The 15,344-nt window shown below is 39.1% G+C and overlaps 3 protein-coding genes across 5 annotated transcripts in view; 1 reads left to right on the top strand and 2 right to left on the bottom strand.

Moving 5' to 3' along the window:
• arhgef6 (Rac/Cdc42 guanine nucleotide exchange factor (GEF) 6) overlaps positions 1 to 1,057 on the top strand; it is a 26,634-nt gene extending 25,577 nt beyond the window's left edge. For all 3 annotated transcript variants that reach the window (XM_056382710.1, XM_056382709.1, XM_056382707.1), the window contains one exon: positions 1 to 1,057. This exon is cut by the window's left edge and continues 1,553 nt beyond it. The gene's annotated coding sequence lies outside the window, so the exon portion shown is untranslated.
• Positions 1,058 to 2,742: 1,685 nt separating this feature from the next.
• Positions 2,743 to 4,632, bottom strand: cd40lg (CD40 ligand). Its single transcript, XM_056382711.1, has 4 exons — positions 4,359 to 4,632; positions 3,769 to 3,796; positions 3,570 to 3,659; positions 2,743 to 3,416 (listed from the first exon to the last, which is right to left on the bottom strand). Exons 1-4 carry the CDS (start codon positions 4,557 to 4,559, stop codon positions 3,043 to 3,045), a joined length of 693 nt encoding a protein of 230 aa, XP_056238686.1. The 5' UTR covers positions 4,560 to 4,632; the 3' UTR covers positions 2,743 to 3,042.
• Positions 4,633 to 6,376: 1,744 nt separating this feature from the next.
• tmtops3a (teleost multiple tissue opsin 3a) lies at positions 6,377 to 14,421 on the bottom strand. Its single transcript, XM_056382208.1, has 4 exons — positions 13,770 to 14,421; positions 11,146 to 11,474; positions 7,466 to 7,699; positions 6,377 to 7,184 (listed from the first exon to the last, which is right to left on the bottom strand). Exons 1-4 carry the CDS (start codon positions 14,152 to 14,154, stop codon positions 6,960 to 6,962), a joined length of 1,173 nt encoding a protein of 390 aa, XP_056238183.1. The 5' UTR covers positions 14,155 to 14,421; the 3' UTR covers positions 6,377 to 6,959.
• Positions 14,422 to 15,344: the final 923 nt, after the last annotated feature.

Here is a 15,344-nt window from a genome sequence, read left to right as displayed (position 1 = left end):
TTTATGTTGAAAGTGTCAGAGATGGATTGTAGTAATATTTTAATGAGAATGGCTCAAGCTTAGTGGGTCTATATTGGGTCTGAAAAACAAACAGGGCTCTGTGTGCTGTTTAAGATGCAGCCTCTTTGCGATACAGCGGTACATTTCCTCATGAGGCTGAGTGTGTGCACTGTCAACACTGTTATCTACTCTTGCTGCGCTGCAGAGCAGCAGTGGATGCTATCGAAATGCAATAAGTGACTGCTTTACTGACTGACTTCTGGGTTAGCCCCAGCATGGTAGGCCAGATTTGGAGAAATTGCAATAATGAATGAATTAACCCAATTTATTAACCAAAAAGGGCCAGGCCATGTGGTTTAGCCACCACACAGTTAGGCCGTTCATTATGTTCCCTTTGCCTTTATTTAATCAAGTCTCTTGGTATTGATGATTGTTTAAAGACAACAGAGCAGGTCCCAGGTTTCATTACAAATGATACAAAATGTAATAATATTGTAATACTGTACAATCCCTGTTGGGAAGTGCTGTGTTTGCGTGCACCTCTTTACAGGGAGGTCAGAGCACTGTGTAGGGTACAAGGCAGCACTGGTACATCTACAGCAGAGTCACTGTCTTGCTCGAGTGCGCTAAAGCAAGGTGAATTCTTGCTGTGACTGATCTTTAACCGCTGTTCCTACTGGGACGCACAGTTAGCAAGCAGACTGTCTTCAGCGTTAACAGAGGCTCTGCTGCCTGGACAGATGTACGATCATCTTTGCTGTTGAGATTAACGTTGTTGCTGTTTCTGTATTTTAAATTGTTTTCATTAAGTATAACATACTGTAGTTTTCAATTCCCATAAGCCTCAGTGAGCACTTACTGGTGGGAGGGGGCTAAACTCCGGTTTCATCTTGTTTATTTGAAATGACATCTCCAGACCACTGTGTGTATTGTTTTTGAAAGGTTGTTCTATGCAATTATTGTTGTTGCAAGTATTGTAATGCTTTTTTTCTAGACACTCTGTACTTTATGTTTGGTATGGTCATTCTTTTATTAAAAATTTAATATAACAAGTGGAGTTTAGCTTCTGACATCAATTTCAAAAAGTGAGAAATGGAAAACTCCAAAGATTTCACACATGTTTCAACCACACAGCATAAACTGTGTGCTCCTTTTATTCATACTGGAAAATCCACCAATGTGGCTTTTCCATGCAGCATTCAGCACATGTGTGGTTCAGGAATTTGTAGGTTGTTCAGATTCGGTAGCAAGAAACCCTTTATGGAAGGAGTGACTAGAATGACATCCTGTGAGAGTTCGTCGCCTCTGCATCTGTACACACCTCTATAGATATTCAAATTTTCCATGTGTGAAACACTGGTAGGTTTTGTAATGTCTGTGGTGCTAACCTTGAATCTGCACTGCACTGCACATTTTTACTTTTGATGGGTTGGTGGGGGTAGAACTTTTTTATATTACTCACCCAGTATTTTTAAAATCTTATATTAGTCACCAAGCAGCTTAAAGTTACTTCTAACTCATACCTGTAGGATAAGGAGCGACCAGTGCTTCAATGAAAAAGCAGGGCAGCGTCTAACCTGCACATGGGCATCTTAACTGGCATTTTTTCATGTTTTAACCCTCACATTTACCAGGAATCCAGAACAGTTACTGAGAACTGTAGTTCAAACTGTTCTTTTCAAACCGCTCTTTCAGAATTTTGAATAATTTTTCCCACCTTTTAGGCAGCTGTTGGTCTAAATTTAATTTTATACAATGTAAAAATCAAATGGCACACAAGTCTTTCTTGAGTAGTGCAATACATTACAGTAAATCTTGTCATTGTGAGGCACTGTACTCATACATGTCAATAAGGAAAACTTTAAGTTCATCGTGATTGATGACACACCTGAAACAAGTTTAAATTGCTTTGTAATAATTATGACTCATACACCATATGGAAATCAATGGAAACCACTGGCTCCCTGGAAAGAAGGAAAAATACTACAAAAGTGGAAAATCTGCAGCTTGCTTTGAAAAACTGTCAGCAGTAAAACACGTATATGATTTGTAGTCTTGACTTTCTAAAAATAATCACATGTTGATACTGTAATTGTTTCCCACCAAGGTGATCTTTCTTGTACCACTGAAAACAACATGCAGTTTGATGTGTGTGTACAGCTTATGAGAGATCGACATTACTAAGATTAGTTAACCTTTTCAAGTGGTAACCCACTTCTTGAGTGGTCCTGTTTCTTGTGGATTAGCATCATGACAAAATCCAACTACGCTCTGTGGTTTCTTGTCTCCTAGATTAATTTCAGACCACAGCGGAACAGGCTGAACTAGAGGGTTTTGCACTTTACAGTAGATACGATTGCTGTCTGATCTTTGAGTAGCCAATGGAGGACCATTTTGGGTAAGTCAGAGGAAGAGTGTTGATGGTCTTCAGCAAACGTTGCAGTGTTAATGATGATTTTAACTTGTATAAATTCACCTGATCCCCTGTCCCTAATCCTGACTCATGAAGCATCTCAACACTGATTCTTTTTAGGACTTTTTTTCTTAACAGAAACCTTTCCTTTTCACCATTTAAAATATTCTGCATGTTCATTCAGATATGCTCCATTCTTGTACATGCACACAGAGTAGCTGTGTAATCCAACACTGGCAACATCTAATATGTGGTGCTTTAGACCAGATGTTTAAGTCTAATGTCTAAATGGGCAGATGCAAGAAAAACTGATGAGAAGAGAAGAAATATATAGAAATAATTTTAGATTAAATATAAGAATTTCATTTCACATCCATACAATCTCATTTACATCAATAAATACAGAACAGAACCATTCATAAATTTACCATAGAAACAAACAATAACACACATGTATATGGAATTTAATAAATTATAGTTTAGGAATGTGGTTTGTGTCTCAAAACCACAAAAAAAGTTATCAGTCCCGAGTATTTAACAGTGTTCTCAGTAGATTTATATCCACGTCCATCCATTTACTGAGTTCCCACTCTTTAGCTTAGGTCCATGCACATGCTCATATAGAAGTCCTACAGTTTGTACATCCCAAAGGTTGTGGCTATGTCATCGTAGTCCACCAGTGAAAGGTTTTGTACCCAGACACTGAGCTGGTCTCCTTTCTCGAGTGTGACCACCCTTCCATGCGTGGCTGTGCACAATTGAGGGATAGATTCTTTCTCTCTGTGCAGACTGCAGGAGGCCTGCATCACAGTCTTCTCTTCTCCTTTTTCGTCTTTCCTCAGCTTGACTCTGCTGGCTAGTGGGGCCATTAAGTCGCTCTTGGTGAAGGTCACTGTGGAGTAGACGTAGTATTCACCAGACTGCAGGATAGTCAGCCAGCTCTTGTGGTAGTAGTTGATGTTCCTACGAATTGAGTGGTCCATGTCCCACATGAGATAGCCAGCTGGAGAGACAGGGGGAAGGGTTTATATTATTTATATATCATTTTATATCAATTATTATTGAAAATATTTTACTCTTCTAAATAGATTTTTAGCTATTTATGGTTGCATTTAAAAAAAAAAAATCAAAATCTGTAATTTTTATATTTTCTTACCTGAAGATTTCTTTGGTGCTTTGCTGTCGACTACCATGCCTGCCAAGGTTTTGTAGGCACTTCTCTGTTCTTCTGATGAGGAAAAAGCAGCTGGAGAAAAGAACAAACATCTGGTCAGAGACATTTTTCAGAGTGGATTTTTGTAATCAACTTAATGTATAAAATTACTTTCAGGAAGAAATAAATGAAATGAATTTACCTTGTCCTTCAGCTGAGGGAGGTCTTTGCTGTAGGAATGAATAAAGTAGATCAGTAAAACATCCTGAACATAGAGTTCCCTATTAAACTTATTATTTATGTATAATATTCATAAGCATACGGCTTCCACTCTTTGTTCACTAAATGCTCTCCTTGTAACAAGATACTGTACTGACACCTAACCTGCTTGTTCAAGAGCATTTCCTGTGTTTCAAATATGTGAATTTAGACAGATCTATTTCAGTACCTTAGTGTGGTCAAAACCATTCACAGTGCTGTAGACAGTTACTTCATGTGTTAGTTTAGAAATGCAACTGAAAGATATCTGTAATAAAAAAGTTTTGTTTGTTGTAATTTAAAATTAACTAAATTAAATTAAATTAAAACTTGGTTTTTAAGTGTAATACTAATTGAAGTTGAAATTTTTTCAATAACAATATTGTTTTTTTTCTATAAGTTATCATCTTTATAAAGTAAATGCAAAGTAAAATGTTTTAACTTGTAATGGCTTGGAATATTACTTTGTAATTGCAACCAAGACATCTTAACTGTACTTCGTTAAAATCTTTGTTTATAAGAGAAACTTTTTACCATTTTGTCATTGTAGTACAGATAGATGAATCCTCCGACAGACAGCAATAAATGCAGCACCACTACACCAACCAAGAATCGGATGAGAGGCTTGCTGTGGCCTGGTGATGGAAGGGGAGTTGGGATGAGGACCGGGTGAGACCTGTTGAGGCGCGGCGGCACCGGCGGTGGAGCCAGGCTGGTCTGGTAAGTGTTGATCATGGTAGAGAGGAGCGGTGAAATCTAGATCTGCCTGGTGTCCGTGACATCCCATGCACTTATGAACTGCTGCTCTCTCGAGCAACTGAGTTTTACTCTCGCTACTTCCTGGAAGCTCTGAAGTCTGCATGGTACAAATCCAAAAGAGATGTGACCTTTGGTGAGTACATGTGTGTATGTGTGCATGTGAAATACCTTGTTGCATTTTTTTCCCTTCCTCTCTGACATGTGTACCTAAATTCCTCAAAATGTGACTTTGCATTACTCAGTATTTCTGTATCAGTGTGGCAACTCACCTGTTTTTGGCAAATAGGGTACAAATTCCTATGAAGTGTATTATAATGTATGACATACAATACATAATAGAATTTAAAGTTGGCAACATTACACAGAGCGTACTGGAATGCCTTTTTATTAAGTGCTCACAAATGACCGCAGCAGCAGCAAACAGATATGATTTAAAGAGTCATACTAAAAGCAGAAAAGTACACATTTACTACACACACTACTCTTAATAAAAAATCAATGTCATGGTTCAGTGACCACTACACAAAATCAGACTGTATGACCATGCACTCCAAAACGTAACCAAGGAGTTTTTTCTCAAATTTTTACAAAGTTGCTTTGATTATTTGGTTATTTACTTTACATGGAATTCAGAAGGGACACCTTCAAAGAACTATATGCAATGGCCAAATGCCAGGTCAGTACGGCTAAGAGCTTTCTGAAATCCGTTCAGTTCAGTTCAATTTGAAATGACAGGTTTGTCAATATGTAATAACAACCACAGAATATGTGAACTGTACTTGGTTGTGGTGGCACATTCACCTGGTATGTGACCCGCTAATTTCGTTGTACCCACACAGTCTCTTCAAGCTAATGTGAAACATTTTTTTATGTGGCATATTCAACCCGTTAGTCACAGAGTGCTGTAAAAGCAGAAAGCAGCTTAGGATCTTTTACCTGAGTGACAGATAGCTTGGTAGCTAGAGAGATAGATTTTAAAAATCATAATCACAGCAATACTGAGTTAGTGAGTGAGTAGAAAACCACCCAAGACAATGGGTTGTATGACTTAGTGGTAGTGATATTTTTACTGCTGCCATACCACTGCTATCATCTACTCTAACTCTTCTTAAAATTTCATGACAATATTTGTTACTGATTGTTAATAATATGTTTATCCTTTGCAGTTTTGAATGTTGAACTGATAACATTTAGTATGAAATGTGAGTTTCTTCATCCACTGGTACTGCGTGGTTAAAGTTAACCCAGTACAGGTGGTGCTTTTAAACCACATTAAACCTAAAAAACCTAAATATGTATAAATACTGTACTCTATGTATACTGTACAGTGCACACCATAAAAGAACTAGATATGCTATACAATAGAATACATTCATGAATTTGTGTTAAAATAGCATCTCTGACCTGAAGTTTATTTAAGTAGAATTTTTCCAATAAAAAAATGTTTTTCATCTAAAAATTTACACTGACACACATGCAGCCAAAACAACATAAATTGTTTGCTTGTACTTTCACATATGTCTAGTTGTGGGAATGCAACCACTAGGAGAAGACTTCAAATGTTCATATAAATAGCACTTGTTTCGTGTGTCTTTTGCAACGGCTCATAGCTTCCCCCTAGTGGTTCAAATTTTCATCAACTGTAAATATGTACATACAGTATTTACATGAATATACTTACAATGAATATATTAAATGTTGATAAACCCTCTTTTTTTTCCTACTTTTTCGTCAATGTCGTCAGACAATATGTGATAATTTCATTAATAGTGTTAAGTTATATTCGTGTAATTGTTGAACCAGGATCTCTATATGTTAAATTCTGTCCATTAAGTGGCATATTACACAGTACTATGTTGTAGTAATTGTGGTGGCTGTTTATTGTGGAAAAGGAAAAGAACTGAGAGACAAGGATGATGCTTCAAAATCAAAGACACCTAAATACTGTATGTCTAACTGATAGGAGGGGGTGGAGTTTATTTTCATGTAAACCATGAAAGACATTCATTGATCTTTGATTTACAGTATATCTGCATGTACATGCGAGAGAGAAAACTAACATAATGCATTTCCAGAGCTTTCATTCAGAACAGATACTATACATAGTTATATGCATATATGGAAGATCAACAGATGATCAACTTAAATATGCATTAAAGCAGAGGCTGAACTGCATGGCAACGAGTTTACATTTAAATGTTAAATAGTTGACAGTAACATTCATCTTCATATGTAAAATCAAAGGCAAGGTGTTGAGAGAGGGCAGTTGTGTCTTTTAGTTGCACTTTGGACTCTGGACAATAATTCAGAAAAAAAACAAACAAATATTTTTTTTAACTTTCACAGTCTGTCAGATGAAAAAGATGAAAAAAACATTTATGGAGTGTAGTGGACAACAAGTGTGTGGTGGTCATTGTGGCGGCTGCAGAGGGCAGCGTTTCTGGAGCTGCTGTGGATTTGAGGTTGTGCAGAGCTCAGAGAGGCTTGTCTATGAATGGGGAAGAAGCCTGAAAGCTGTGTCCTGGGTGTTGGGTGCACCCCTCTTTGAACAGACTGGGGTTCTCCGTTGCACTTCATCAAGGCCACAAAGCACCTATAAAACTGTGTGAAAGCACAAAATAGAGGATTCATCATTTCCAGTAAGCACTGACTTGGCGGTAAACTTCATGCGTGTAACACCTGATTAAGTGGCGATAAAGAGACACTGAGAGTAAAATGACTGAGACTGAGCTTCCTCTCCACTTTACAATTAAACAGAGCAGAGCAGTCACATGTACTGCAACCAACAGATCTTACATAACATACTTCAGTCTAGTGACAAATGGAGTGAAGATGGGGATTCTGGGTCACCTTTAAATCACCACTCTGCCCAAGTTTCTCACCTGGTTGTTGAAGAACATGTAGATGACTGGGTTGATGACAGTGCTGAACTTGGCTAGGACTGAGGGCACCACACTAGCCATGGGAGTGACCAGTCCCAGCTTACCGAAGGTAGCTATCAGGGCCATGATGCCGTAGGGCATCCAGCACAGCATGTAGCAGGACACCATGGATAGCACCATCACCAGAATGTGCTGCTCTCTGCGCTGAGCTGCCATCAGATTGATCTTACCCACCTGGTGATGTAAAAAATGAGGAGAGGAAGGGGTACAGATGTTAAACCTGTCTTGACAAAGATTTTACCAAGTACTGACTTAGATAATGTTTTCAATGCCTCTCCCACATTAATTTCTGTGGGTTCTTTGTTTCTTTATTTACTTTATTTTGTTGCATTCATTATCTTAGTTTGTCATGGGATTGACTACATTAAATCCACACTATGTGTAGTATCTGAAAATGTCTTTCATTGGTGCCATCCAGTGGTACTATCAAAAAAGACACTGTGACACAACAGTGCATGCTGAAACTCTCCTCCCTCGATTCTCAAGGATCCCACCTGTGGACACTGAGATGAATGAAAGCAACACGTTGAGAGCAGCGACCTACACTAATATTGTTTAATTTTTCTATAAATAAAAACCCATCAGAACAATGTGAAAGAGGTTATAATCACAACTCTGGTCACTACCCCATTTTATACATAGCTCACCTCAGCAAGTTCCATTTTCTGACGAAGGCCGTGAGGTGTGAGGTGCTCTGAAAAGGCTGAGTGAACCTTGAGTTGAGATTTTTTGTAATTCAAGATATAGTGGATTTAAAGAGGCATTGCAGCAATTTAGTCTTTCCTCAAAAGAGACAGATTACATGCCTTGTTTGGGTCAAGCTCCAAAAACACTAGATCCAACATTTCCCATAATGCATTTCCCTTAATGCAACTCAATAGCATCTTTCCCTGTCTGGTGTTATGTTTTAAAGATATGGGGCATCTTTCACCGAGGACTGCTCGTGATAAGTAAACTGAAATCATTTAATCATTCATCTTTAACATCCATTTGGGCTTTGGATTCTTTTGTGTCGTGACAAGCCAAAAAAAAAAAAAAACTGAACTTTTTTTTCATTTTGTGCTATTTATCAATTGTCCCCCACTGTTTCATAGACAAAAGAATGACTGCTGGATCTAGTGGATCAAAGACCCAGTAATGGTCATGTCACAGTAACCATAGAAGCACTCATTAAAAAATACCACATGGTTAAAGTTTGGTGAGCAGCAGCGTGGCCATTGCACATGCTCTGGTGTGTTTCATTACATCTTTCCTGCTGGTTTCATCCTGATGTACTGTGGCTGTGGGCTAAAATTAGCTCAGGTATATCAAAAGCCAAGTGGTTAAAGCGCTGCCTCGTCTGCCGTGACTGTCACTTCCTCAGTATTGATTTCATACGCCTGTGGTCACTGCCTTGTGTAATTATCGTTGTTATACTCATCTGGGTGCTTCAGAATGAGAATGTCTGCCTGGTGAACGCGGCCCTCCTTTCTGTCGGATTACTGCACATCTTTCATACACTCAATTAAACTTCGTCTTGTATGTAATTAGGTCATAACCTTTGTTGCTTTGTGTCCTCCATCACCTATCATGCAATAACTATTCTGACAACGTTCAATCAGCAGTGATTTCTGCATGGCTGATCTTTTGTTCTTGTTCTCACTATTACCCACAGAGAAATTATGACAAGCATCTCAATTAAATCACCCCAGCAAATGACCTAATACACAATTCTGTCATATTTCAACAGAGACTAAAATATGATAAATAAACTCAAGAGTGCTACAGAATTGTGCTCCAGTAGATAAATGGAAATACATTTTTCCTTTTGTTTTGGAAAAAATTGTATATTTTGTGTTGAAATAGGTCCATTGTCAATACATCAAGACACAATTATGTAAGAATAAATCTCAAAAATGTGTGAGTTTGTAGAAGAAGCTTTATAGACAGCATGGTGAATACAATCTAAATGCGATGCTGTCATGTGGAGAAAAAAAAATTCCAAGCTCGATCCACACTGATGCTGTTGATATAAATGTCATCTCTCCTTCTGACGTGTCTTTTTCAGTCACCTATGAGAAGCTACCAGAATGCGCTGCACACTGATTGCTCTTGTTTCTAAAAAAAGCCTAAGGCAGGGCTCTCAGTTGGAGGGCGACTAGTGCGTGGCTGAGCCCCCATTCAATGGCACAGTAATCAAATCAGCAAAGCCCTTATATGCTCTGACTCCCTCGGGTGCACAGAGCTTAAAAAAAAAAATGGAGGTGTTTATATAAAAGCAGGTATCCATTAGTAACGGGTTGCTTCCACGATCTAAAAATACCTTCTAGGTGATTCATTAATAGGAGTAGTAGCAGCAAAGTGCATTGAGGGACCCAACACTAATTTGGAGCCCTTTATCATCACTTATTTGTGAGACTGGCAAGCTTATGTAAACCCCACCGAGATGGGGATGAGTCACTGGAAACTGAGAGGGGGTCATTGCCCTCAAGAATGCTGCCAGGCTCTGAAACCCCACTCGCTCCTCTGAAGATGCTGCCCATCATTCCTTCTCCTGCTGGATAAATTGATTGTAAAACTGTAAACACAGAGCTGTGGCCTCTAGGATTATCTGGCTTGATGCTCCTTGAAATTACCTTAAAAAAAAGAAAAGAAAATGTGACCAAGTGTTAGTGGGATTTTGACAGCCATCACTCAAATCTGAGCTGCGATCTTACGTCTCAAGAACACCTTGACAGCTCAAGAGTCACAATGGAGCCCAATTTATCAGAGTTATTAAGGCTTATAGCTGAGCAGACTGTGAAAGGCAGCATTTTGAGCACATTATCCTATACAGCTCTATACATGCAGTCTGTACCATATGTGTTTTATACTGAACCTTTGTAAACGTGTATATGGTTTTCTGTCAGGTAATGTAAGTGATTGTACAGTGTGTCCAGCCATAGCAAATGCAATAACAAAGGTACAGCCACACCTATTTCAGTGACATAATAAAGCTTCAAACAAAGAAGGAAATGTGAAACAACTGTGACAAAAAAAGGGGGGAAATAGATTCGAATGGAAACACTTCAGGAAGGATTTTCAGTGGAAAAGTCGTCAATACACCACAGACGTAGCTGAAACCGCACATAGGTATCTAAATTTAGATCCAAGCCGCTTTAACTCCAGCTGCCATCTGTTTTCAGTGACTTTCTCATTTGTGCTATTTTATGGGAAGACGTTCCCATTCCCTCTTGCACATGAATGAGAAAGTATGTACACATACAATAATACAAACACTGAAATCCAAAGAAAGCAATGGCCCCTTGACCTAAACTTTGCGTCGTATGCGTTCTTTTTTGTTTTTGTGTCCCCTATAAAACACACTGCATAAAAAACAATCTATTAAACAAGTTTTATGTGTGTTTTGTATAATGTCAGTAAAAGAGTTACTTGTACAACTCCTAAAATTTTTTTTTTTTTTTTTTTTTAAATATTGTCGGTGTATCTGTGAATCAAAGCAGTTTTCAGTAGATGATATGTTAATGATACTTTACATCTGGTTAGTAAGCTGTTAATCCTATGTCAGGCACGTTAGACCGACTGATGTGTTGAATGTGGCAAGTTCTTTTTAAGTGTGTAACAGGTTAGTATGCACTCACCCTCCTGATTGCAATCAAGATTCGGCCATAAGAGTAGACCATGAGTAGAAGGGGCAGCAGCAGGCAGAAGATGAAGAGACACAACACATAAGAGATGCTGGTGGGCGAGCGGAGGTGCCACTGCACAGAGCATGTGGTCCCGGGTCCCTCGGGCCCATAACTGCTCCACCCCAGGAAGGGTGGCAATGTCCAGAGGAGAGAGTATAGCCAGGAGCCTCCGACACAGAGCCAGGCCTTCCTGAAGTTGGAGATGTCAACCTGGGAGGAACGCAGCACAGTGGTGTAGCGCTCATAGGAGAGAACAGACAGGGACACCAGGGACACAATCCCTTATGAAGCAAAAGAGGAGAAAACACACAGAATAAGTTAAATATAATAATCAGAGAGCAATTTTTAGTTCATCTTTGGAACAATGCTTCTCATTTTTCCACCAACAATTCTTAACTGGTTCGCTCGGTGGAGGGACAGTTCATGCCCAACCTGCCTTGCAGTTTCATGTAATTTCATTACATCCTAATGTAACCTAAGTGCTTTATATTATACATTTACAACAAGGCAAAACTTTCATTTGAAGCTGTATGCGACCATCACATGATATTATTGAAACATGTGCCCTCTCACCGCTGTTGATCCTCACCAATCTTAGACAGTGAGGCACTAAATGTACTGTATAAATTAGTGGAGTAATTATAGTGTAGAAACGAGTGACTGACAGGACGTCACTGAAGACTAGCTCTGTAAATGACTGAGGTGACTGTGGGTCATCTGAATGTGTGTGGAAAAGTGTTCCTTTCTCCTTTTATTGTGACAGAAAATCTTAAGACCAAAAGACCCTCAAAGAATAACCCACCCCTCACACGATGTTCAGCTGCTGTCATCACTGTGCCTTTTCGCTGCCTCTGTGGATGGCAACAAAGGTGTATCAGTTGGTCCACTACTTTGGTCCAGACTGAGGGATCTGAACAACCGTTTGATGGATTGCCAGAGATATTCATAGTTTATACACATTGAATCCTGATGACTTTGGTGATCAACAGCTGACTTTTCCTCTAGCACCACCACAAGGTTTCAATCTGTGGTTTTGAGAGAAATGTCTCAAAAACTACTGGATGGATTGCCATAAAATTTGGTACAGATATTCATGGACTTGAAATTCCATTTAGCGCTATAGTCACGTTAATACATTTCCCAGAATGCCTTCAGACTGCATAAAGAAGGTACAATCTTGCTAGCCTCAACTCCTCACCTACACGAATGACTGTTGATAATTAAAAAAGTGAGCTTCACTGTCAAACCTTCTTGGTTAGTTAGATTGTGGGTTGGATTTGTCCTTTAACAATGTTTGTGGATGTGTGTGTGAAAAAGAATTTTTGTACTGTCCTTTAAATGCTTTTGTTTCTGTTTTATTGTCTTTTAAATGCAATTTTAATGTCTTCTTAATGTCTTACCTTTAACTTAGCGGTTCCCTCTGTAAAGCACTTTTAAATAGCCTTGTGTCTAAGTGGTGCTACATAAATGAAATTGCCTTGCCATATTGAAGGGCATGTAAATGTGTGTGTTAACTGTGATGCATCAGTAGGATGATGAGATAATACAAAGTTTTCTTTTGTCCAACAAATACAAAGACAGGATGTGCATTTCTAACTCAGCTGCTAAAATCTTTGAACTGAAATATTTCATTATAGTTCTTACACGCCCCGTATAGGCCTACAGTATATGTTCCTGTATGCTGCCTATAGAGGGGCTGGTGCTCAGGATTCAACAGAATAAGAGGTCAAAGGAGCAAAACCAAATGAACTCCATAAAATGTCACATTGGACCTGAATCATCTGCACAGGATGAATAGACTGCAACAGTATACTGTCTCTCACTGTCACTGGCTTCCATGTGTAGCCTCATAATAGCCTAGTTATGTTTTGAATCTCAGTGTTGTCTTCGGTCTTAAAATAGCCAATCAACTGTATTGATGATACATATCAATTTAAAATGAATGGAGAAATCTTTCTTCTCTGACGCCCTTCTGTTTGACTCAAATCGGTGATACTTGAACTGCAGCATGGTTGTTTTTGCTTTAATTAGCAAGTGGTGGAAATTAGTTCTGTAATTTTGAGATAATAGTATTTTCAGATTATGCTATGTTTATGATTTTACACTACTACATTTCAGAGAGAGGTATTGTAATTTTGATCCTACTGCACTAACTGTATACTTATAACTATATGCTACTTGCACATTAAGATTTTACATATAAATTGCAAGATTTAAAGTATGCTATATTATTACAGCAGCTTACATGGACTACATCAATAATGATCCAATATTAATAATACTCTAAAAGGTTCTATGTACTTTTACTTTTTGATATCTAATATTTGGCTGATAATAGTTTTGCACTTTTACTTTACAATTTTGAATGCAGGACTTTTATTTGTAAATTTGTATTTCTACACCCAAGTGTTGCTACACTATTATCAAAGGATCTAAATACTTCTTCCACCACTGCCTTTAACAAAGTCAGTATCCCCAACTTGTTGAATTCATCATAAAAGTTACTACTTTCAACACAAGTTGGTGGAAAGAGTAAACAGATATATTCAGAGTCTATATTTGCAGGTGTCACTTACCGAAGAGGGAGTTGGCGAACCCGTACCACTTGCAGCCGTACTCTCCAATGAGCCACCTCCCGTGCAGACTCGCAGCAAAACTGAAGGGTGTCCCGAAAACGCAAACGAGGATGTCGCTCAGGCTGATGTTCAACAGGATGAGATTGATGGGCGTCCAGAGAGAGCGAAACTTGGCGAACACGAGCAGAGTGAGGAAGTTGTTGAGGATTCCCGCGACTAGAATGAAGCCGAGGCATACTGCCACCACTGTGTGGCCAGTCCGGCTCAGCCCGCCGGGGCTGTGGGACGCCGGGGTGTCCCGCAGGGTGGCGTCGGTGCTGAGGCTGGAGCTGGAGAGGGAACTGTCTGTGGTGCTGAAATTGCAACCGCGCATGTGGACGACCATAGCAATGGGAGGAGAGCAGAGGGCTGGAGCTGGACACACACAGCGAGAAGCTCAAAGTCCCTCACAGACCCGCTACAGCAGCTCCACGCGCTGCGAGGGCCGTTATTACACAGTTATTAGAAGTCGAGAGAGTTGGGTGTGCCCTGTGCTCTTCTTTATACCTGCACCCTTACAATAAATGCAAATACCCCCACCCCTTCTCTCTGCCTCACGCAAACACATACTTCGTCCTTTCTTAGAATCTCTCCAGTTATTATAGTCAGTCCTCTTGATCACAATGCCCTGTGTAAATAGAATAAATCCACCAATTAATTGCTTTCCAGCTGCAAATTCAATGCCTTTCAAGGCACTGTGCTGAGCTTATTTTAAGACGTGAAATAAATTCGCATAGTTCCACCGACTTCACTGGGTTTTCGAATTTTTCACGGCAGATATAGACCAGATCAAATGATTGTCCAAATTGAAGTTGTGATTTTTTACAGTCACACTGGAGAGAATTACTCCCAGCGTTCCCCTTAGGGAATACGAACTTTGGTTGCGTGACTTTGCTAAGCTCTGCATTTCATATTCATTGCTGCTTTCTGTGCCAGACTGTTTCTGTGTGCAGCTGCATACAGCTGCTTCAATTGAGCACAAAGTAAGTCACCGACAAAGGAAGTTTCGCACCTGCTCAGCATTCTTTCTGCACAGCATCCAATACTATAAACCACCCACTGTTTATGTGTGTTGTATTCTATTTAAATTACAGTAACCATTTTCCAAGTTGTCCTTACAGTCAGCATTATGCAAAGTTACAGAGACTTGAAACCCATTTAAGACGATCCGTGTAGAAAATCTAAGTTGACTGAGTTCCGTCATTGTTGCATGCAGTGGAGACAGCTGCATTGACATAAAATGATAATATCGATCTGACAACAACAAAAGCAGAAGTGATGTTCACAGCAATGGGCTATTTCATTACTTCATTCAAGAATGTATGAACTAATGGAAACCAAAGGATGCTAGTACAGAAATAAACATTCTGAACAATATGACACAATATGCCATGCCTTATGTACTATTATAGTAGCCTAAGTTGTATAAAATGTAAGCTGCTATGATTAACATTTTCTTTAACATGGTTTTCACTCATAAAAAGATTTTTCATTTTTAAATCTGAAAAGGGGCTGGAAGCAGGGGTGTTGCTAGCT

Source organism: Seriola aureovittata, chromosome 8 (genome assembly GCF_021018895.1).
Source record: "Seriola aureovittata isolate HTS-2021-v1 ecotype China chromosome 8, ASM2101889v1, whole genome shotgun sequence".
Taxonomy (NCBI): domain Eukaryota; kingdom Metazoa; phylum Chordata; class Actinopteri; order Carangiformes; family Carangidae; genus Seriola; species Seriola aureovittata.
The sequence above is the reverse complement of the archived record's forward strand: the minus strand, read 5'-3'. Positions and strand labels throughout refer to the sequence as shown.

Excerpts from the sequence above, each read along its gene's own strand:
- cd40lg (XM_056382711.1), bottom strand. The coding sequence starts at position 4,559 with ATGATCAACACTTACCAGACCAGCCTGGCTCCACCGCCGGTGCCGCCG. Across the intron at positions 3,797-4,358 it reads TGTACTACAATGACAAAATG|CAAAGACCTCCCTCAGCTGA; the intron begins GTAAAAAGTTTC and ends TCATTCCTACAG. Across the intron at positions 3,660-3,768 it reads TCCCTCAGCTGAAGGACAAG|CTGCTTTTTCCTCATCAGAA; the intron begins GTAAATTCATTT and ends TCTTTTCTCCAG.
- tmtops3a (XM_056382208.1), bottom strand. The coding sequence starts at position 14,154 with ATGGTCGTCCACATGCGCGGTTGCAATTTCAGCACCACAGACAGTTCC. Across the intron at positions 11,475-13,769 it reads GTTCGCCAACTCCCTCTTCG|GGATTGTGTCCCTGGTGTCC; the intron begins GTAAGTGACACC and ends TTGCTTCATAAG. Across the intron at positions 7,185-7,465 it reads ACATGTTCTTCAACAACCAG|TTTTATAGGTGCTTTGTGGC; the intron begins GTGAGAAACTTG and ends GCTTTCACACAG.